This window comes from Podarcis cretensis (genome assembly GCF_951804945.1).
Source record: "Podarcis cretensis genome assembly, chromosome: 3".
Classification (NCBI taxonomy): Eukaryota; Metazoa; Chordata; class Lepidosauria; order Squamata; family Lacertidae; genus Podarcis; species Podarcis cretensis.
Window position 1 is genome coordinate 64,761,121 of NC_137172.1, and position 23,748 is coordinate 64,784,868.

Sequence of the window (23,748 nt, forward strand, 5' to 3'; positions counted from 1 at the left end):
GGAAACAGATTGCCTTGTGCTCCTTCTGTGCCCTGAGCTCTCCCCCCCTCCATCCTTTGCACTTATTTCTGCTCCGCTGCCGCTTCCTGTGCATCTCTCCCCCCCCCCCCCTCCACCCCGCTGCTGCTGTTGAACTGCATCTCCCTCTGGAACTTGCACAAACCATCTCTCTCCTCCCAAACAGCAGTGAATCACACCATCACCTGAAGAAGAGCAATCGCCTGCCTGCCTGCTTTTGCTTAGGAGGCTTTCAGGAACCACACCGCGTAAAGCGAAGCCAGGTCCTCTCCCCCCCCCCCCCTGCATCTCATCCCCAGCTGATTGGCTAACTGTCTCTGGATTCTATAGCGGCTCCTTTGATGTGCATGTATATGGAACGTTCTTTTTAAGCACAACTGGGGAGGGGGGAGAGCTAGCCAGCAACAGCTGCTGCCGAGGCTGCAGTAGCCAGTGCAGCAGAATGAATGTGTGAGAGGGGATAAGTCGCCTGAGCCCAGCCTGTGCTTCTCCTGCCCTGCTCTGTCTTCATTCACCGGCTCCAGGAGGGACGCTGAGCGAAACAGATGCGCTGCTAGCGAAAGGGAGTTCTGCCCGGGATCTATCGCTGTGTGTCCGCCTCCCTCGAGGAAAATGGTCAACAAAGACATGAATGGATTCCCAGTCAAGAAGTGTTCCGCTTTTCAGTTCTTTAAAAAGAGGGTAAGGATGCTCTCTGAGCACATGCTGGGTTTTTTGTTTAATTGATGTGATCATTTACTGTGATGCCAAAAGAGAGAGAGACGCGGGAGCATTAGGAGTGTGTTTGTGTGTGTGTTTAAGAGCGAACCGCCAGTATGGATAGCATGCAAAACTATGGTCATTTTTTTAAACAGTGGCGTAATTGTACCAATTTCAAACAGAAAGTGCATTTTGGGCGATGATTGTGGCATTACGTAAATGCTGTTTGGTGAGGAATGTGCTGCTGCTACTCACAGACCTCTGTCTAGCACCCAGAACAAGGCACTATCTGGAGGAAGATACCTAAAGAAAGAGGTGTGTGCATTAGCAGAGACGGACCAGAGGTATAGTGAGAGAGAGAGAGAGAGAGAGCCAAGGGGTTTTGATTCTTGTTTCAAAGGTTATTGGCCACAGTAGCTAAAAGGAACTTCCATGTACAGGAGCAGTATATCTCTGAATACCAAATACTGGGGACCAACAACAGGAGAGAACTGTTGTGCTCTTCCCAGGGGTGATCTAGCTGTCCACTGATGGAAACAAAGCACTAGGCTAGATAAACCATTGAGCTAGCCTAGAGGGACTTTTCTGATATTCTGAAGTTGTCTCGTTAACTGTTAACTCTCTTTGTCAAATCTATTTGGTTTTTTCTCCTCCCTCTCAATTTCCCATCTTGGGGTGGGGGGGGGGGTGGAAATGCTCTGTGACCTACTTTAATTCCTCTTTCTGTAAAATGGGGGCATATGCCCTGAAATGTAGAATTATAAAGGTGAGATCTGACAAGTGAAAATATAGGAAAGCATTATGCACATTAATACAATATAATAATATGTGGCTATAACGATGAGAACTGAGTGCCAGTAGGATCCCAGTTCTCCAGTTCTCCCACTCTCTCTTGTCCACTTCACCTGCTGGCTCCAGCCCATTCATTCACACCTAGCAAAGTGCTGCATTATATCACCTCCATTCATTGCTTTGTGCTAAGATGTTTGCAGGTTCAGCAAAACTATGGCACCGCCTATAATCTACCCAGTAACCCACAGCCGACCGAATAGCAATAAGAGCAGAGGCAGAGAAGAAGCATCAGGCAGGCACTTGCTGTGCAAGACAATGACAGCATCCCTAGCTCCACTAAAATACTTGGGTTCTTCTTAGCCTGCTTGCCTGATTCAGTGTGTCTAAATAATTGCAATTAGTGTTTCATGAGATGAAAGGCTGCATATTGCAATGCTTGTGGAAATCTCTGTGTATACATGCAGTTATGTTCCCATATAGTTCCTTAGTAGTACGTTAAGAGCACCCACCATCATTCAGGGATCTGATATTCCACCAAATTTTGCTAATACAGCAGGATCATTTTCCCCTTATGGTGGCAACACAGGAATTCTGAACAAACAAGACAAAAGCAAGACTGATGGTGTTTTTCAAGCCAACACAGGTGGATAAGATTCTACCTAGATCCTTCTTGTAAGGATTTCTTTTGTTTTTCTGAATGATTAGGGCTGGGGATTCTCTTTAATGAGGCGGAGTAGTAAAACAAGGCAGACAGTTCTGTTCATTCATTCACTCACTCATTCCCATTCACCTCCTGCCTGCCTTGTATGGAGGAAGCTGTCACTTCATTTAGCCCACCAGTCAAACTCGGAGAACCTCTGCTCAGACACCCGTGCCTAGCTCCTCTTCATTTCCGTGGCATAAATTAGGACCTCTGAATGATAAGTCAAGAGCAACAGCCTCCATGCATCAGATAGAAAACTGGAGACATCTCCCCAGCAATGAAGGACCATAACTCAGTGCTAGAGCATCTGCATGCAGAAGGTCCCAGGTTCAGTTTCCAGCATATCCATGTAGGGCTGAAACAAAACCCTGCCTGAATCTCAAAGAGTCACAGCTAATGAGTTCGATGGACCAAAGGTCCAACATAGAAGACAGCTTCTTATAAAGCTGGTATGTCAGTACTTGTCCTCACCTGTTCAGGTGTTCATAATATGGCTTAACACACAAGGAGGGGAGAGCATCCATGAGCATGCCAGCTCTGCCCCATCTGCATTGCTCCCTGCACTTTCAAGGATGGCTGTCTGCATTGGGGAAGCCTCCTGAACTCAAGGAGGCTTCTGCACGTTTTGTAATCTGGGTTTTCCAAGGTTCTTAAATTCATGGTAACCTTCTGCAGACTTGAAGTGGTGGAGGGCGATGTGCATGGGGGTGGAGCTAATGCACTTGCAGGTGCTCTGAGCTCCTCACATGTTCATTTAAGCCACATTATGAACATATGACTAGGTCTGCAATCTGTCCCTAAGGATACAATCTTAAATTCACTTACTTCTGGATTCATATACAGGATGGTGTTGTAAGTCCCATTAAGTTTCAGACCTATAATCTCTTACTCCCAGGTATAAGATGGTAGAATTGAAGCCCTGGTTGAGAGTAAAGTCCCACTGAAACTGGGCTTTACCTTTGAGTAACTGTGCATAGGATTGGGCTTCAGGATAGAGATTGCAGGCAGAAAACCTAATGCAAATGGTATATTTTTGACAAATTGCTTTGAGACATTTTGATCCCTCACTATCCTGAGTTCTTCCTGTGATCCAAAGCTACTGTGAACTATTTGCCACAGAATCCCTGATGTTTTAGACCTTGAGTGACTATTTCTAATCAATAGCTGATCAATATCAACATGGAAAGGTTACTCAGCTCTTGTGTTTTATTTGTACAACAGTACCTTGTGTTACATTCAGTCTAAATTCATTGCAGAATTTTCTCCAAATAGAATTTAACCATCACCAAGGAATTCTTCTAGCTTCAGCCTCTGCCAAAAATCAGACAGGAAAAACACATTATGATTATTTGCCTGCTATGCTTTCCCTATGTTGAACTCATTTATGTGTGTTCTACTTAAAAGTGTGTGTGAATTGGTAACCACAGGTAAGACGCACCAACAGACTCATGAAATCCAGAGCCCCTTTTGGATGTCCAGATTTCAAGGATCTGCTGAAAAAGACTTTACCCTACCCTTGATTATAGCATCTCAGGGGTTGGGGGTGATTTTTATTGGAAACATTGCAGTGAGCAAAAGGGTGAAGTCCCACAGCTCACCCACCAAAATCTCAGTACTGGTCAGGAGGATGTTGTAGCTATTTACATTTTTAAAAAATAAAGAAAAAATGGGCATGTTTAGTCTGGCCCTTAGCCATTGGCATAATACATAAGCCAACATATTTGGGAAACATGGAAAGAAATTTGATCTTTAAAGTTGCTGGAGATTTGGGTATCATGCTGAATGAACTTGTATGAATTAAAACAAAATAAAAAAATTCCTTCCAGTAGCACCTTAAAGACCAACTAAGTTAGTTCTTGGTATGAGCTTTCGTGTGCATGCACACTTCTTCAGATACACATCTGAAGATACACATCTGTGTATCTGAAGAAGTGTGCATGCACACGAAAGCTCATACCAAGAACTAACTTAGTTGGTCTTTAAGGTGCTACTGGAAGGAATTTTTTTATTTTGTTTTGACTATGGCAGACCAACACGGCTACCTATCTGTAACTTGTATGAATTAAGCAGGTTGGATGTCCACCTGTCATGGATGCTTTAATTGAGATTCCTGCCTTGCAGGGGGTTGGACTAGATGACCCTCAGGGACCCTTCCAACTCTACAATTCTGTGATTCCAGGCAACATGAGAACCTTTCTAAATTTTGTTGCCTGCTTCCTTGGTGATCTGACCCCCAGAACAATACTCTGTAGAAGTGCCTGCGAATGAGCTTATAACCAGTGGTTTTTTTTTTTAAAAAATGTTTAGGAGTACTCTCATTTTCTTACTCATATTGAAATACTGCCCCTCAATGAGGCCAAACTTAGATTCACAAAATGTTTAGGAGTATGCGGCCCCCTGCGCCCCCCCCCCCCGAAAAAAAGTACTGGCTATAGGTAAGAAAATGTTATTTTGATGAACTGGATCCTGAAACCATAAAAAACCCCAAAAATGTTATTTTCAGCCACAAAATCCCAAAGTGAGAGTACTTTGCTTATGACTTGAGGCTCTTCTGATGTTACACGCACTGCTGCAGTAGCCCACCAGTGTAGTCATTCTAACGCTGCACATATAGGAGGCAGTAACCTGATTTAAATGTTATAGCGATTGTATGAAACTTCACACTCTTAAGGATTATATCCAATGCTAGCCCTACTCAGAATTAACCCATTGAAATCAGTGGTCATGATTTAACACCATTAATTCCCAGTGGGTCTGCTTAAAGTAGGACCTGGTTGGCTACAGTCTAATGTTTATTACCAATACTCTGCATTCATTTAAATCAGGGGTGTGGGGTCTGTGGCTCTTCAGATGTTGGACTGCTTCTCCCCTGGTTCCTCACCACTGAACATGCTGGCTGAAGCTGACAGGACTTGGCACCTCACAACTCCGGAGGGAACACAGCCTGCCAATTCCTGACCAAAATCAAGCATTTAATTTTTCAGTCATAGAAGAAACGGAATAAGACAGTAAAAGTGTCTTCAGTAAGCAGACCGGAATTCTTGTTTCTTAAAGAGACAAACGTGTGCTTGTTCTTGTCTCTTGAAACCGTATTCATAAGAGAACAAAAGCAATAATACACAATTCATAATTTATATGCACCCTGAAGCAATAACCTGGAATGCATTCCATATCTTTCCAGCATTGTGGGGTTGCCCTCTCTTTCAAGTGTGTGTCTTAAAACATGGTGCAAACAGAGGCATGGGGGGGGTGTTTCCTACAGGAGTTACCTGTTTCAGCATGCAAATGGCCCCCCTTCTGAAGATCTGGACAATTATGCAATGCCAGGAAGTGGGTGTTTTAGACAAGCTATTTTTGTTTCTATTTTATTATAGTAAGGTAGGGATTTTCCTATAATTTCTTGCAGATATAATTTCTTAAGTTTTTGAGAAAAATCACACATGCGTTTATAGCTTAGGCTGATAGTGTGTGTATTCCTTCATTACCTTGCTGTTTTCAGTAGAGGAGAAAATAATTACTATTTGATACAGAGTGGCATCATTCTAGTGCATCAGTAGCCTAATCTACAAAGACCAAGGAAATAACTTCTTAAACTGCTCCAGGCTGTGTGTGTTTCTCCTTGCTAAGGTATAATTCCCCCTTGGTTGGCTTCACGCTGTCACACGCTGTCTCTTGACATTTCCGAACATTTTGGGGTCATCAGAATAGAAATATTTGAGTTTGCTAGATGGAGGTCAGAGGCACGATGATTCATGCTCAGAAACTTTTAAGTGATAGTTATTAGAAACATTGGTCCTGCTCAATGAGAAATCAGATGTCATCCCCATTTAAATCAACATGCCTTCTTTGGCATTACCACAGCAATTGTGCCTGGGAGGAAAGCTTGATCTTACATTGCACGCCACCCCAATCACCAAGCAGGGATAGATTTCAGGGGTTCCAGTCACTTACCTAGAGATCTGTGGTGTCTTTATGATGTATGGTTTATTTACATATACCATATATACCACCTGAGCCTATGATGGAGGGGTTCATAGCATTAACACCCAAGAGAGTCTTGCTTTTCCCATAGCCCAGCCTTGGGTTTCAGCAGACATCAGGCATGGTTCTGTTTCCCAGATGTCCAGCTTGCCAACTTCTAGCTCACACACACAACTCCCAGTTCTGGCCTTTGTCTTTCTAATTACAGTGGTATCTCAGGTTAAGAACTTAATTTGTTCTGGAGGTCTGTTCTTAACCTGAAACTATTCTTAACCTGAGGTACCACTTTAGCTAATGGGGCCTCCCGCTGCCACCGTGGCGCAATTTCTGTTCTCATCCTGAAGCAAAGTTCTTAACCTGAGGTACTATTTCTGGGTTAGCGGAGTCTGTAACCTGAAGCGTCTGTAACCCGAGGTACCACTGTACCAGTAAGCTGAGGAGGGGAGTGCCCTCCTCCTCCTCCTCCTCCTCCTCCTCCTCCTCCTCCTCCTCCTTTGATTACTCAAAGCCAAGTAAGATTGCCTTCCATGAACATGGTCTTAACAATGAGTCTGTAAGTGACTGTGGAGGCCAATTCTGGATCCACACATCCTTCCACAGTGGGGACATAGGTTTCCAGGCAGGAGTTGATCACGGTGAGGTTTTGCCAAAGGTGCCTTCCTCTTAGCACATGTTTCCGTTTCATCCTGAGTTCAATTGTCTTCAAAGTCTATGACACCTTTGGTAAAGACTGTTCACCAATTGGAGCGCTCGCAAGCCAGTGTTTCCCAATTGTCTTATACAAAAATTTTTTAGATTTGCCTTGAGAGAGTCTTTAAACCTCTTTTGTTGATCACCAGCATTAAGCTTTCCATTTTTAAGTTTGGAATAGAGTACCGGTAGTTGCATCCAAACAACATGACCGCACACAGCCAGTTCTTTTGTTACCTTAATGGCCCATACTTAGAGAAACTTGTGTGGCTATTTCATCAATTTGAATCTTTGCTTAGATTTTAGCACTTGCTGGATCCCAGAATTAGAAGGGGGCCCAGGCATACTGCCTACCCTGGAAAAAACCCACCCTCATAACACCACCGAAGGACAAGATTGTAAGCCCAGATACTGTTCCAAGGGCCGTCCTAATGTGGACATCCATGCTTGCTCCACCCTCCTGCCTTCTGCACATTCAGTAGAAGGTCTGAAGGGGCAGGCAATGCACATTCCATTTTTCTTCGTATTAGTAATATAATTTTCAAAAACAAAACAAAACATAGTACTTTGTAGACTGGACTGGCAATTTGGGCTGCCATATTTTTAAAGTTTTGCCCAAAGTTGAGCTTTTGGGGCAAAATCACAAAAAGAAATGCCGTTTTCGAGCTATTTTGATGGAAAAACAGCCCAAACGGCACTGCTGATGTGGGCTGCCATGCGTCCAGATTTTCCTGGACATTTTCCCGATTTCCACCTTGACACTGCTGCCGACAGCAGTATTCTGTATATGTCTGGGACAATCCAGACGTATAGCAACCCTGCTGGCGATATCCTGAGAGGATCTGATCAGTAAACCATAGGGCGGGGAATATTGAAATGCATTTTCTATGTCTCCTGGGATGTAAAGGTTACGTGTCTTCCTATGCCTGCATATTTATATATGCCAAAATTGCTGCCAGATGGTTTTAATAAGAGCTGTTTCAAAGTGCACCGTTTTATTCTCCCCACTCTGTCTTTGATGCTCATTCCCTTAAAAAAAAAAAAGTTTATTGCTCAGCTTCTTAAGAGAGATCATCTTCAGCTTTCATGAAATAACATGGTGTGACATCTAATCAAATAGGATGAAGGAAAGAGAGCAGGGAGAAAGAAACATTTTGCAAGCACCAAAATGTCCGTCTTACTAAGTACAGTGGCAGATAAAGCAGTAACCCAGGCTTTCCCCGATTTTATTAAGGGGAAGCTATTTGTCCGTTGAGAAAGGCTAAAAAGATAAATAAATGATGAATGGGAACAAGAATGTAACACTCTCCAAAAGGCAGCGAGAGAATCCAAAGAACGACTCTTCTTTGTTTATTTATACTCGGGTGGATTTAGGGTTCATTAATCAAAAGCCTGAGAAAAAGATTAAAGTCTTGTCAACTGGCTTATCCTAGAAAATGTTCAGTAATTAGCAGCTTGGGCCAAGCTATGAAGACAAGTCAGCCCAAGACAAGATGGCGCCTGTCGCCTGCTCACTCCATGTTCAGAAGCTGATTGGACTGGCAACTGAATCAATGCTGGCAACAGGGCAGCCGCTTCCATCACACTGGAGAAAAACAGGATTAGTTTAGGAGGCACAGAGAGGCTATGTGGCACACACAGCTCTATCTACACACAGAGGAGAATGGCTAGTAAGCTCAGGAAAAATGGCTGGCCCCCCCATCTTTGGGAAGGGCTGTAGCTCCACAGAAGAGCATCTATCTTGCATGTAAGGTAAAGGTAAAGGGACCCCTGACCATTAGGTCTAGTCGTGACCGACTCTGGGGTTGCAGCACTCATCTCGCTTTATTGGCCGAGGGATCCGGCGTACAGCTTCCAGGTCATGTGGCCAGCATGACTAAGCCGCTTCTGGTGAACCAGAGCAGCGCATGGAAACGCCGTTCACCTTCCCGCCGGAGCTGTACCTATTTATCTACTTGCACTGGCGTGCTTTTGAACTGCTAGGTGGGCAGGAGCAGGGACTGAGCAATGGAAGCTCACCCCGTTGTGGGGATTTGAACCACCGACCTTCTGATCGGCAAGTCCTAGGCTCTGTGGTTTAACCCACAGTGCCACCCGCGTCCCATACATCTTGCATGTAGATGGTCCCAAATTCAATGCCCAGCATCTCTGGGAAGGGCTGGGTGGAGGAATTGTCCTTAAACTGTGGGGAGCTGCTGCCAGTCAATGCAGACATTACTGAGCCAGATGGAACAATGGTTTGTCTTGCTTTAAGGCACCTTCCTATGTTCCTAACTGCTTACTGAGGCTGCCACCTCACTCACTCTGGCTAATGGTAGGGCTGGACTTGTAAGGACAAAAGAGACATTTCCTGCTTCATGCTTTCATCTATTTCTCAAAACATGTAAAAAGTGTTTTGGCAAATGTACTCACATCAGAATCAAGAGTGACCAGTTTCTAAACTGAATATGTCCTGGGCTTCAAGCCTACTTGGGCCATGCACTCCTATATATGTTCTTTGTCCTAATTCAACACAGGTAAGGTTCATTGTGGTGAAGTGGTAGACTCTGCACGTGCTCAAAGGCACTTTCTTATTACAATTGCATCATCATAAAATACAAATGCACTGACTAGCTGGATCACACGTAGCCTGGCAGGGGCCAGCCAGACTGGACTGCCAAGGGCTGAGAAGCAGGACATGCAGGTGATGGCCATTCTCTCTCATTGGCTCCAGCATCTGGAATTCAGAGGTCTACTGCTACATGGAGGATCTGTTTAGCTTTCCTGGCTACTATTTGCTGATAGACACATCCATCATTTGTCTAACCCATGGTTGGCTAACTTCTGCCCACTCGATGTTGTCGAGTGCCAGCTCCCATTAACCTTGGCCAGCATGGCCAATGGTCAGGGACAATGGGGAAGGGGAGAGGGCAGCAATATCTATTAGGGTACTGACTGGCACATTTTAGGTCTGATCTCCTGCACTGAAAACAATTTATGTAATTAGCATGCAAGTGAGAGGGGGTAAAATGCTGTGCTTGCTCAAGGGGGGGTAAGCTGCTGAGGAGGAGAGTGCATAATTATTTGCCTGTTTTCTAATTGCATATTAAGAGCCCTATAACAGTATTTAAGTCCCTTAAAAAGAAACATTTAGAGCTGACTGTATGTGGTTAAGTAGCATTTGTGGTATAATTCATGGGAAATATGCTTTATGCTCTGCTTCTTGCAACATTACTTTTGCAGAGCCAGGAATAGATCCAAGAAACCACTGCAAACTAGACTCTTTAGGATGATAATGGCTTTTCCCTCAGGAGACGGAAGGGGAAATCTTGAAAATGCCAGCTAGATCTGGGACAGTTGCCTATTTTTTAAAACTGTCTAATGCTTTAAAAAAAAAAAGATGGAGGCATTCTTTTTTTCCCCTTTCCTCAACTGTTAGTAAGTAACATTTAAAACAGATTTCAGCAAAATAAGACTCTGGTGGGCTGCAACCCAAATAAGAAGCAAATGTCTTTCCCATCATACTTTTCTTCCCCTGATACTGGGCAACTGAATCACTGAAGTTTAATTGCGTCTAGTAAAAGAAATACAGGTGCTCAGCTTCTCTTTGGAACAGACTTAGAATGTTTTTATCTCGTGCCTTCAGCAGAGCAGACCCCCTCTGAGCATCCCATGTGCTAAGCAGATGGGGAAAAGGACAAGGTGAAATGAGAGAAATACTTCTAAGAAGATGACAATGCACAATATTGGACATTTTCATGAAAGTTTATTATTATTATTATAAAAAAGGCTGCTCCTAAGGCCATGCAATGGTTTGCTTGAGCAAAACATAATCAAAAGAAGGAAAGAGAATGTCCAGTGCTTTTCAGACTCTCAAGTGAAAGCTCAGTTTGGTAGGGGACTAAGTAGGGTATATGGACATGGGTGGCACTGTGGGTTAAACCACAGAGCCTAGGACTTGCTGATCAGAAGGTCGGCTGTTCGAATCCCCGTGATGGGGTGACCTCCCGTTGCTCGGTCCCTGCTCCTGCCAACCTAGCAGTTCAAAAGCACGTCAAAGTGCAAATAGAGAAATAGGAACCGCTCTGGCGGGAAGGTAAACGGCATTTCCGTGTGCTGCTCTGGTTCGCCAGAAGCGGCTTAGTCATGCTGGCCACATGACCCGGAAGCTGTACGCCGGCTCCCTCAGCCAGTAAAGCGAGATGAGCGCCACAACCCCAGAGTCGGTCATGACTGGAGCTAATGGTCAGGGATCCCTTTACCTTTTAAGTAGGGTATATACAAGTTTATGAATTCTCATAATACATGTGTAAATTTGAGAAGGATGAGCAAGCCCAACCGGCACCATTTTTAAATTGCTACTGCGACAGCAATCCAAGAAAACATCCTTGATCACGAAGTACATAAATTATTTGTGGCCACAAAGATATCTCTTGGTGCTCTCACAAACTAAAACCACGAGGGAAATGGTCTTGAAACATTTGTGAGGTAGCAATATAAGCATGAAAAGGACAAAGGGAAAAGGGAAATTGTGAGGATGAAGAGATCTCCATATCTCCTCCATATCACTTCTCTGACTAAACATCAGGATGAACTTTCTGACAGTAAGAGCTGTTTGAGAGTGGAACAAACTCCCACGGTAGGTGGTGGGCTCTCCTTCCTTGGAGGTTTTTAAGCAGATGTTGGATAGCCGTCTGTCATGAATGCTTTAGTTAAGATTCTTCCATTTCAGCAGGTTAGACTAGATGACCCTTGGTCCCTTCCAGCTCTACAATTCTATGATTCTGTTATTCAACCCTTTGCCTCTGCTGGATTTCTTCTACGGTGTGGTACCTCTGTATCCATATGTATCCGTGTGTAGTAGATGTGGTGCAGTACTGAGAGGAGAAAGGCAGAGAATAAAATCTATGGGATCTCCTTTCTAACATCATACATAGAGGAGACTTGAAGTGTCGGACATGCCAACTCTCCACATTTTTCAGTCCCTCTTCTGTAATGTCTATGACAGATCTGTTGCTTGATCCAGACCAGAATTCCAAAGTGCTCTGAGCTAAGGATAAATTAGTCCACTTCAGGACTCACAGAAAATTCTGGAAGGGAAAGCACGAGTCTGCATGGTAAATGTGAGCAAGGAAAGTAAATAAACCACTTCATCTAATAAGTATAGCCTTATTGCTGTCTCTGGCCTTGAAGCACAACATCTGTAGATGCCTCTCACTCTGTTTTTGGAACATACAGCAAAAGTGTGAAAGGAGGCTTCTTCCAGAAAAGAAGTTCTGATTGGGTTTAGATACCTTTGGACATTTTAACATTACCTTGCTCTTCATACCATTCATACCATTTGAATGACTGCAGACAAGAGGAACGATATGATATTCCCATCCCTCTCTTGTGCGTGTTGGATGTGCCTCTCTGAACATGTCTATATCTGTGCTCAGGGAAGGACAGGGAATTTGGAATGCAGTTCTTGGAAGCTGCTCATCTGCTGAGTATGATGACAGTTCTGCTATCATAACTCATCTCAACAGCCGTAACATCACTTACTGTAGGCTGCCCTCCTTAGACGATCCCAGCTGGCGCTAGACCAGTGCAAAGTCAGAAACTATGAGCACGTCTGGCGAGAAGAGAACAATACAGAAGTCTTGATCTCCTCGGTAGCTGATGCAGGATGTTGCCAAATAGGCCATTGCATTGCTTTGGCAGACAAACAAGCTGCATAAGAGCTCCTGGGAAAATGAAATGAATGTCATAGTTTTGTCACACTGTGAAATCGATGAATGTCATCTGCAGGGAGTGAGTGTCAGTGCCTATTAAAACCATGATACTGAAACTGCACAGTTTCCTCAGGGGCTTAGAGAGAGCCCTTATGGATCAGACCAAAGGCCCATCTAGTCCAGCATTCTGTTCTCACAGTAACTACCGGTAACTAGATTCATGTGCAAGCTGCACATGAGCGCATAGCTGTCTCCCATTCATGATCCCCAGCATATTGCCTCTGAGATTGGAGGTGGTGCACAGCCATCATGATGAGTAGCCATTGATAGCCTTTCACTTCTTCAAAGACACTGGCTTTCGCATTCTGCAGTGTACCACTTTCCCCTCCCACTGATATACCTTTCCCCTATCAGACTGGGAGATTAGACATTTGCCTTCCCCCTGTGGAATGCAGAATGACCAACATTTCCAAAGCTCTATCCACAGGGCAGCTCACATATCCCCTCCATCTGGCAATTCTGCCCAAAGGAAGACATTCAAGAATTTGAATTGTCCTCACTCCCAGATGCAATTAAGTCCTAAGTACGTGACTGAAACACTATATATCCCTCCCCTACCAACTGAAGGTAACCTTCATGCATTTGATGAACAAGGATACTCTGGCATAATGCATTATTGCTTGTTTTTAAAGTGCCCTAAAACTTTAAACTTCTTGTTCCTGCTGCAAGAGACCAGCAGAACTACCCTCGGGCTTGATGGTCTTCCCGTTAACCTTGCTTCACCCTTCAGTCAGCAAACAGGTTGAAAGGGGAATGGGATGCTATATTTAGTTTCTCCTGCCCTCCCCTTGGTTGGTTCTGTTTGCACCACCTTACCAGGGCAACACATATGTAGCCATGGCTATTGCATAAGCATCTATTTGGATTAGGAGTGCAGCATTCTTCCCTCTCTTCATAGCTAATTCATCAGCTCAGACACTTTCTGACTGACATGAAGCATGTCTAAGGTCCATTGATTTCAACAGGAGAGACTGAAGGCCGTGCTCAACACTGCCATTGAAATCTGCCAGACCTCAAAGTGCTTTGACTTGGGACGGATCAGTTTGTTGGTGTTAGGACAGAGTTTCAGAGTGAGACAGATCGCATTTACTTTTACTGGAGACATTCATGAATAAATACTCAGAGATATCGGCTCGCCTTTGATGATGCCTCAGATCAAAGGGAATCCATAAAGAGCATCTCATGAATGCCAACGAGTATCTGGAGGGTGAGTGTGTTGGAGAGAAGTAGGAGCCAGACGAGCTCCGAGGCAAGGATTCCCTAATGAATCTTTTCAGGAAGTTATGAGCATCTTTGAGTCTGAATGCAGAAATATCTGATTGCTGCTCCTCCACCTTGCTGTAAATGTGCAAATAAACATGAGATCCCACAAGGAGTCTCTCTTCCCTCCCTTTCCTTCACTTGCTCTCTGGAAGTGACACTGTTTCTAAAGCTATCAATATGTTTGAAAGTCCTCGCTATTTCTTCCTATAAACGTAGACCTCCCTAATGACGCTTGCCTGAATAAATTGGCTCAGGTGCCTGCTTTCATCAGGATCAAGTCATTTTCAATCGCACCCAAGCCCAACTCAAAGGGAAACGGAAAGCAGCTTATGTAACTACCCCCCCTCCCCGTCTTTCCCTGGCTGGGAAGCCTACTAAATATGTATAGCATTGGATTTCACTTTTAGGACTACTCCATGTTCACTTTCTTTGGTGTCAAGCATCTCTCCAGGTGTGTTTTTCTAAAGATTTATTCTTTAACCAGAGATGGCCACTAATCAGTAGGTTCGCGTGTTTGTTCAGCAATCTTGTCCCCACAGGAATGTGAAGCGAATGCATAGTTCTCCCTCAGGGCCGGTGCAAGGATAACATCGTTCCCTTTGGTGCTCATCCCCAGGCAAGAGCTCAGATTTATTGCTACAAGGATATTTAGTTTCATGGTAATTTTAAAGAAACTTGGGATCCTGATGTTTACATTCTTTCCCTCAACGTAAGGGGTTCAGTCTGTCCGCTGTTTATATACTTCCCCAGTCTGCACTCTAGTCTGGTTTATTATTCCGACTTTTTCTCAGCAAAACCTTACTCCACTTCCCTTATTGCTGTATTTACACAGTGGTGCAGTAATTGCTATGGCAATGCTCCTGTTTGTACACATATGAAGTTGCCTGGCACAGAGCCATGCCTCTGGCCAGCAGGGGCTTTCCAAGGACTCAGGCAGAGGGCCTTCAGATTGAAAATGCCAAAAAAAGAGAGGCCCAAAAGAGGACGACACAGATTTGCATAAAGTTGGCATATGGCATTCAAAGGAGCCAACTCCTAGGGGCTGAGGTCCCTTTGGGCTCCCCAATAAAATATTTGAGGGTGCTGGGCCCCCCAAAAGTGGATGGACATTGCCATTCAAATGGTGTGCATGCACTGTGTCATGTGATCAACTATGCAGGGTGGGGCTTACACCCCCCCACACACACAATATTTTATTCAAGTTGGCACCCCTGTGCCCATTCATTTGTATAGATGCACATTGGAAAGAATTGCTGTAATTCTAATAGAAATACACACCATAGAGGAGTGGCTTCTCCAGTCCAGAATGAAGCCCCGACTCAATACGAACCATATCAGATAGCAGAGAAGCACAAGATGGGGAGATTCCCCCAAGCGGATCCCCTATAGTCCTCTTGCAAAACACTGAGAGCTATTAGAAGTGACTGAAATCCAACAGGAGCTTCCTCTACACCTCTACAAATCTGATTCAGTGCTGCAATAATCCCTATGCACCCTTCCTTGAAATGGGCCTCATATAAATTGTCCATTAAGGCATACATAGTCAGACCCTCCAAGTGTCCCTATTTTCCCGGGACGTCCCAGATTTACAGAAGCCATCCCAGTTTCTGATTAGATCCCAGAATGTCCCACTTTTCCTTAGGACATCCCTATGGAGAAATGTTGGAGGGTATGGAGTTTTCCAACCCCTGCGCCATCTGAGCAGGCCTGTATAGGGAAGGGTTTTTTATGTTTAATGTTTTATTATGTTTTTATATGTATTAGAAGCCACCCAGAGTGGCAACCCTGTCAGATGGTATAAATAGTAAAATTATTATTATTATTATTATGTGATAGGGCATCCCTATTTTCATCAGAGGAAAGTTGGAGGGTATGAATAGGATGGAGCTGAGTGGCTGCAAACAGAGTAAGGTGATTAAATGAGCCCTTTGACATTGGTGGGATTTAAGTAGCCTACCTGTGTGCAGGATTGCACTCTAGATCATGCATCTTCTATAATTTCAGTTTCCACTCTTCCAAGCTTTAGGATCCAGTGTAGGAAGTGGAGCTGTAAGCGTGCATGAAAAGTCTCTCCACAGCCACCAAAGTGTTTGAAGAGCAATACTCTGTCACCCTAAATGCATCCCTCAAGAGTAGGGGCACTATAATTTAGACAGTGCCTGTCTAAAACCTTGCAGAAAAGAAGCGGCAGAGTCCTCAGGAGGAACATAGGTATCTCAGCTCATTATTATTATTTTGAACCTGCTGTTTATCTCATAGTTTGTACGTTTTGTCTGACAGTGGCTCATCTGTGAGTAATGTCACTGGTTATGTTCCCCCCAGGGTCCAAGTTGGATGGCTGCACTTTTAATAACTAGGTTTGCAGCTTTGATTTATTGTGTTGTTGAATAATTCCTTTAATGCTTTTAGTGCTGGTTCCTCCTTGAGTCTCTAGTTTATACACTCCATCCTTCCTCTAATCCTCTCAGGGGAGAAATATTTCTCTATTTTGGCTTTCTCTCTGGCAGGTGGATTTGCTCATCTTGTCCACCTTTTACTTTGGCTTGCAACCAGATTACTGAAGCAGCAAAAATGGCCTCAAGGATACCATTTATTGAAATTAACTTCTGAGCTGCCTGTGGATTATTGGCTGCTATTGTAGCACCCTGCTTGTGGTTAACGCTTAGCTGGAATGAAATATTCAACGCAGCAATAGAGAAATTAAAATAATAATTTATTTGTCAGACAAATAAATGAGAGGCACAGTGGTATATGGTTACCAGGCTCTGGCCTGGCCTCCTGCCGTTATGGCCAGCACTTATATTTCCTTAATCCAGCCCCCTTGCTCCTCCTGTGGCTGCCTCTGTCCAATCAGCCTGGTTGAAATTCCTATTGGCTGTTTGCTAGAACCAATCACAAAAGATACACCCATTTCCTCATGTCCTTTTATGGGAAACAAAAAGCTATATATTCTTCTATCTATAAATGACAAATAAGTAGTAATATATCTTACATGTGTCTCAACAAGGAACCTTAATTACCAGCTCACCTCTTGCCCTCCTTGCCCTATTGCCCTCCAAAACAAATGGTTAATCTTAAATTTTTATCTTAAACAGATGTCAAGGATCTTGAGTTCACATCATCATTGAAAGATCTCCTTCTTTTGGAGGTCTTTAAACAAAGGCCTGACAACCATATGTGTGCTCTAATGATGTTTCCTGCTTGGCAAGGGGGGCTGGGCTGATGGCCCCTGTGGTCTCTTCCAACTATATGAAATAAGAATCTAGCATAAGGATTTAACATTTCTTAGTTTCTAATTCATAATTACATTTAAGCTAATATATTTCATACATTATCATAGATAGCCTTTTAGAAGAATAAACCTTCTCAAAGTAAAAAAGGAAGGAACATTTTACAGCCTCAAAATAAAATAGAAAGAAAACCTCTTCTTCTCTTTACACTCCCCTTCTCCAGCCAAGCCAGTCTATTTGTTCTTGGCCTTTTAACCTTAGGAAAATATGGCTCAAGTTTAATGGGAGGCACATGGTTTTATTTTACTATTTACCAACTCTTAATTTAACCACTCTTACAGCTTAATTGTACTTTGCAACATGCAAGGTCAGTGTCCTCGCTCTCAGCCTGTAATTCCCTTTTTACGACTTTGAGAATTGTTTTCTGCTATAAATCAGGGGGCCCCCTTGTCCAGGAGGATAAACATCTTGCCAAGGTTCTTAGGCAGCTGGTCTTCTGCCTGGCATTTAACATTTGAAAATCTTTAAGCTCATTTTAAAATGCAGGCCCTGATCAAAAATATAAGCTTTGATAAAAATGCAGGCTTATGATTAGATGCCTCACTATCATCTCTCGGCCTGGCTTCCACTTTTGGACTGCCTGCCTGAGGTGGTCAGAGGCAATGGTCTGTGGTGATTTAACAATGTTAAATGACAGCCATTTTGGAAGTTTAAGTTAATTTGCAAGGTTCGAGGAAACAAAGTAACACCATTCTAACTGTGTTTTTGGTTGGGAGATAGCTGGCCCTGCAGATGTTGTTGGATTACAACACTCATCATACATGTAAGCTGTCCATGCTGGCTCCGGCTGATGGGAGTGGGAGTCCAACAAGATCTGGAGGGTCACATATTCCCCATCCCTAAGGCAAGTCATTAGCAGCACAATCCTACTCATGTCTACTAAGAAGCAAGTCCCATTGAGTTCAATAGGGTTTACTCTGAGGTACAGGGGTACACGGTCACAGCCTTCATTTGTATATTTCACTGCCACCACCAAAGTGACTGACAGAGTGGTTGGCCAAGTTGATTGAGGGGATGTTGGCAAGCCAGCTGCAATCAACCCTGACAGACCCTCCAAGTCTCCCTATTTCCCAGATTTACAGAAGCCATCCCGGTTTCTGATTTGATCCAAGAATGTCCTACTTTTCCTTAGGATCTCCCTATGGAGAAATGTTGGGGGGTATAGAGTTTTCCAACCCCCTGTGCCATCTGAGCAGCCCTGTATAGGAAAGGGGTTTTTTAATGTTTTATTAAGTTTTTATTTATGTTAGAAGCCACCCAGAGTGGCAACCCATTCAGATGGGTGGGGTATAAATAGTAAAATTATTATTATTATTACAGTGGTGCCTCGCAAGACAAAATTAATTTGTTCCGCAAGTTGCTTCATCTTGTGATTTTTTTGTCTTGCGGAGCACGGATTCCCCGGGTATTAATGGTTTTACGAAAAAGGAAGCAAACTCACAAGACGTTTTCGTCTTGCGAAGCAAGCCCATAGGGAAATTCGTCTTGCGAAGCACCTCAAAAAACGGAAAACCCTTTCGTCTAGTGAGTTTTTCGTCTTGCGAGGCATTCATCTTGCGAGACACCACTGTATTATTATTATTATTATTATTATTATTATTATTATTTATCCCTATTTTCATCAGAGAAAGATTGGAGGGTATACCCTGAAGGAAACAGGCTGTCTTGATTGATTTCAGTCTGGCTTCAGATCTCTTTACAGCACTTAAACAAACTTGGTCACACTGTTTGATGATTGTCTTTCAAAGAATGACAGAGATAGTGCTACCCTCCAGTGTCCTCCTGGGGTGACTCTAGCATCCTGTTCTAGTTGGGCCTTTGGTCTGATCCAGAAGGGCTCTCTTTATGTTTTCTAAGCCCCTGTGATGCAGTTCTGCAGAAAGTTTTAGCACTGCTGTTCACTGTTATTTTATATTATTTCTTGGTTTCAGAAATTGTTTTATTATGATCATGGCATTTTGTTATCATCATTGTTGTGAACCACCCTGGAAGACCAGACTATAAATCCATCAGATAAATAACTAACTAAACAATAGCAGCAATGCAGATTGTTTACAAATCCCTGGTTGCGCTTTGTACGATTGCCACAGGTAAAAAATGTACTTCTAAGGGGAAGTGCACTCTCATCAGGATGAGCAATCGTAACAGGAAAAACAGACCTCAGACAGGGCTTGATGGTGTGTTGATAAAGACAAGTCCATCCTGGTATGTGTGTTTTTCATGTACCCACTTGCAAAATTATATGTTATCTAGCATCTGTTATTAGCCTTTATGCATTGCCTGCCTTCTTGTCTCTCTCCTGTCTGTGAATCACTTAGTTTTTAAGGAAATCTGAGCCACTTCTGTTCAGTCTGGGTCACACTGACCCAAACTCTGATGCTTTCAAATGAAGCTGTATGGACACCAAAATGAAATCCCAGATGCTCTTCTACCTGGAGGGCTTTTCGCTTTAGATGATAACCCTCCCTTATGTAATGCATATTTTTAGTCTTATTAAAGCTGTACCCTGTCTGCATGCCAGGGGAAGTTGTTTACCAGGAAAAGTCTTTGGAATCCTCTCACATATATTCATATACAAACAACTGGGCATGTGGAATAAGGAAATGAAAGCAAGCCTCCTCAGACATAGATTTCCTAGTGCTCAAGCAGCTATGAGGAAGCCTCCAGCCCTGAGACTCCAGCTGGTGAATCACTGTTGCTGGCTTCACTTCATCATCTGTTTCCAAAACAAGGATTTGTGGTGCAGTGGTCCTAGCAAAGGATTTTTGCAAATCTATTAGAATTATTATTATTTTTTAAAAAACCTAAGGCAGGCAATATGTTTCTTGCAGTTTGTAACCATGTGCTTGGAAGAATAGCAGGCTGAGAAAAGATACAATGCAGTATAAATGTCTGAAATATTTTTGTTGTTGTCACTGCCTGTTTGATGTTTATGGATGATGACATGATACTCTTGTCCATTATGCTACTGTGGAATCATGTGCTCTTGTGCTAGCAAAGGATGGAGAGCTTGTGTAGAATTCAGCCTTGCCCAGTCAAGCCTTGTTTTCTCCATCTGTCTCTCTCTGACCCTGGGGAGCAGAAGAACCTTTCTTAGACTGAGCCAGACCATTAGTCCATCTAGATTAGTATTCTCTACACTAACTAGCAACAGTTCTCCATGGTTTCAGTTTTCCCAGCTCTGCCTGCAGAAGCCAGGGAACAAACCTTGGAATGCAAAGCATGTGCTCTACAGCATTGCAATTCAGAACTGGACTTGCATTGTCTTGTTCAGTGCTGGATCGACTATAGTCTAAAAGTTAAAGGGACCCCTGACCATTAGGCCCAGTCACGACCAACTCTGGGGTTGCAGTGCTCATCTCGCTTTATTGGCCAAGGGAGCCGGTGTACAGCTTCCAGGTCATGTGGCCAGCATGACTAAGCCGCTTCTGGCAAACCAGAGCAGCACACGGAAACGCCGTTAACCTTCCTGCCGGAGCTGTACCTATTTATCTACTTGCACTTTGACGTGCTTTCGAACTGCTAGGTTGGCAGGAGCAGGGACCGAGCAATGGGAGCTCACCCCATTGCGGGGATTCGAACCGCCGACCTACTGATCAGCAAGTCCTAGGCTCTGTGGTTTAACCAACAGCGCCACCCGCGTCCCTTCTCCGACTATAGTCTACTAGTGTACAATTGGATGGATTTCAGCCTGCCACTGAACATGCATTGATTTTTGCAGAGAATGTTGGGCTAGCTATCAATCTGAGTTTGTCATGTTCTTATGACCTTTAGCCAGAGGTTTTCAACCTTTTTGAGTGCTACATTATTTCTGTGGCACCCCTGTGGGGCTCAGGAGCCCAGCTATATCACCCCTTGCCTGCAGAGCTGGCAGCCTCTCACCCTTTTTCGAATACCCTCTCTTGTGGAGTATCCCTCAACCTCCTCTCCCCTCCCCTCTCTTGGGAGTCCTCCAGGCAGCCTCTTCCGCTGCCCCTGGTCTCTGAGCTGCCTCCCTGCCCCAAAGAGAAGTGCCTCCTCACAATGCCCCACAAGTGCCTGGGAAGAGAATGCCCCAGTGGCCCAATGGAGACTGGCCAAAGGTGAACGTGAGGCCAGCTTCGGAGGCAGCTGTGGCAGCAGTGAGTGCTGCCAGGCCTGCATGGTGGGAAGGCTTCTCTTCAGCACTGGGCATTCAGCTCCCGGGCAGGCTTTGCACACAGCAAGCACAAGAAAGGCCACCACAGTGCCTGCCTGCTCACCTGCCTGACCTCCCACTTGTCTGTCCATTCCCAACAGCAAAGGATGGTGGACTGGCTGGCTGGGCTCCCTCACCCACTTGCTTGCTTACTCTGATGCTGCCTCAGTTACTGGCAACCAGCACCCCCTAGCCAGCCCCAGAGGCACCATTCTCCTGCTGAGCTTGTAGTCAGGGCTGCTGCAACTAACAGCTGTGCAAGCCTTTGGGAGGCAGAGACGTGAGAGGGCATCAGAGGAGGGAGGAAAGGAAAGAGGGACAGAGGCCAGTGTTGCTTGCAGTACCCCTGACCATCATTCAAGGCCATGGCACACTGGTTGAAAACCACTGCCTTAAGCAATTGTGCATGCTTAGGATCTGTTTCGATTAGTAATCCCTTTACTGTTAAGGGATCCCAAGCCTGTGTTCTTGAGCTGTCAATGTGAAACACAGAGATGGACCATGGTGATTATTCTGGTAACAACAACAACAACAACAACAACAACAACAACAACAACAATAATAATTAGACTTGCAGCACAATCCCACACATTTCTTCTCAGAAGTATCTCCCTGCATTGGAACTTACTCCAAGGTAGGATTACAGTCTGAAAGACCCCTGGGCCAAGCTCAGGCCAGGCCTGCACAATTTCTCATCCTTCAAGTTGAAGTCAGTCCTGCACTGTGGCCTCCCAAACAATCTCAATGCTTTGTTGGTCCCTTGCAGGCTGCAAAAACAGGTGGTTTCTTGAGCCCTTTGTGAGCCCTACATGGTTGCATTTGGCTTGGTGGGCCATGAGTTGTGCAAGTCTGGCTTCTGGCCTGTCTGTACTGCCATTCTATGAAATAAGCTATAATCAGAATGATTTGGGTGACACAGGATCCATTCATTGTGCCTGCATTGTGTCTAGCACAAAAGCATTAAAAAAAAGAAAAAAGCTTCTATCAGGAGGATATTTTGCTTGTGTCATGTACAATACAGCATTTGGCATCCGATACCCGTAATGCACACTGAGAGCATGTGCAGCGCATCAAAGCAGACAGTGATTCTATTGAAAAGCAAGCATTCCGTTGCCTAAGACTGAGTCAACAACCCCACCGCAACCACCACTTGTGCTTGATTTCTTAGTTTATTTATTCATTTGTTTAGACAAGAACCATTTGGGGAACAATGTGAAGGCACTTGTGGCAAATAAGCAGATCAGTAGGGAGCTTTATAATTCCCCTGGTACTTAAAGGATGCAGCTCTATGTGCTCTACAGTGATATACATGATTCTTCCCTCCTCAACCTTATCTTCACAACAACCCTGTAAGGTAGATTAGGCTGGAAGAGAATTACTGACCCAAGGTCATCAGCTGCGCTTCCTGGCAGAGTGGGGACCAGAATCCAAGCTTCCCCAAGGCCAGTGAAACACTATGCAACTTTCTTTTACTGAAGAGGGACTTCCTAGCACAACAAAACACATGAGTGTACCCCAAATGCACTTCAACCTAGAAACTTCCCTCTTTAAAATAACTAAGTATAATACAGCAGACGCTTGGGTTGTAAACATGATCCATGAGGGAGGCACGTTTGAAACCCGCAGCGTTCGCAACCCACAGTGCTGCGTGTGTGCACGTGCAGGTCATGATTTGGCGCTTCTGTGCATGCGCAAAGCACAATTTAGTGCTTCTGTGCATGCACGAATGCCGAAACCTGGAAGTAACCTGTTCCAGTACTTCCGGGTTCGGAGTGGTGCGCAACCCGAAAACTGGCAACCTGAAGGGTCTGTAACCCGAGGTATGACTATACGCTTAATCTCCTCCATATGCTTAGAGGTGCATGATACCTTGGATATAATTCTGACAGTCCATTCCCCCCTCCCCAATGTTTTCATGCATATGGTGTTTCTGGCGTTGTGCTGGTTGTATAAGCTGATGTCTCTGCCTATGAGGCCTATGGCCCCAATGTGCATGAGTGCAGTGGCTTAAAAAGGAGTGTGGACGTGGCACAGGAAGAACAGACTGTATTTTAGGGGGAGGGGGAACCCTGCAGCTGTGGAGTCTTACACTTCCACCAGCCAAGAGTGGTTGAATACCCTTTGGCAGAAGACCAGTGTTCTTCAACGCTGGGTTGGTGGAAGTGGCTGCTTTCCCTCTGATCTAACAGGGCATCCTATCTTGATTTAAGAAGAGATCACTGCTGCTGCTTTGTCCCTTTGGCATTCTCCTGGGTGTAGCTTTAGGAAAGGTTCAGACATGTACTTCTTACATTTATATCTCACCTTTCTCCAGTGTGCTCATGGCAGCACACATGGTTCTTCCCTGTCCTTTCCCTTTTATCAGAACAATCCTGTGAAGTA

The 23,748-nt window shown here is 44.3% G+C and overlaps 1 protein-coding gene across 1 annotated transcript in view; it reads left to right on the top strand.

Annotated features, from left to right (window-relative positions):
* The first annotated feature begins 457 nt into the window (after nt 1–457).
* Nucleotides 458–23,748, top strand: part of SGK1 (serum/glucocorticoid regulated kinase 1) — a 75,510-nt gene continuing 52,219 nt past the window's right edge. The window contains exon 1 of the mRNA XM_079970672.1: nt 458–699. Coding sequence (XP_079826798.1) covers nt 631–699 — 69 coding nt within the window. The 5' untranslated portion in view covers nt 458–630. The remainder of the gene's footprint in view (nt 700–23,748) is intronic.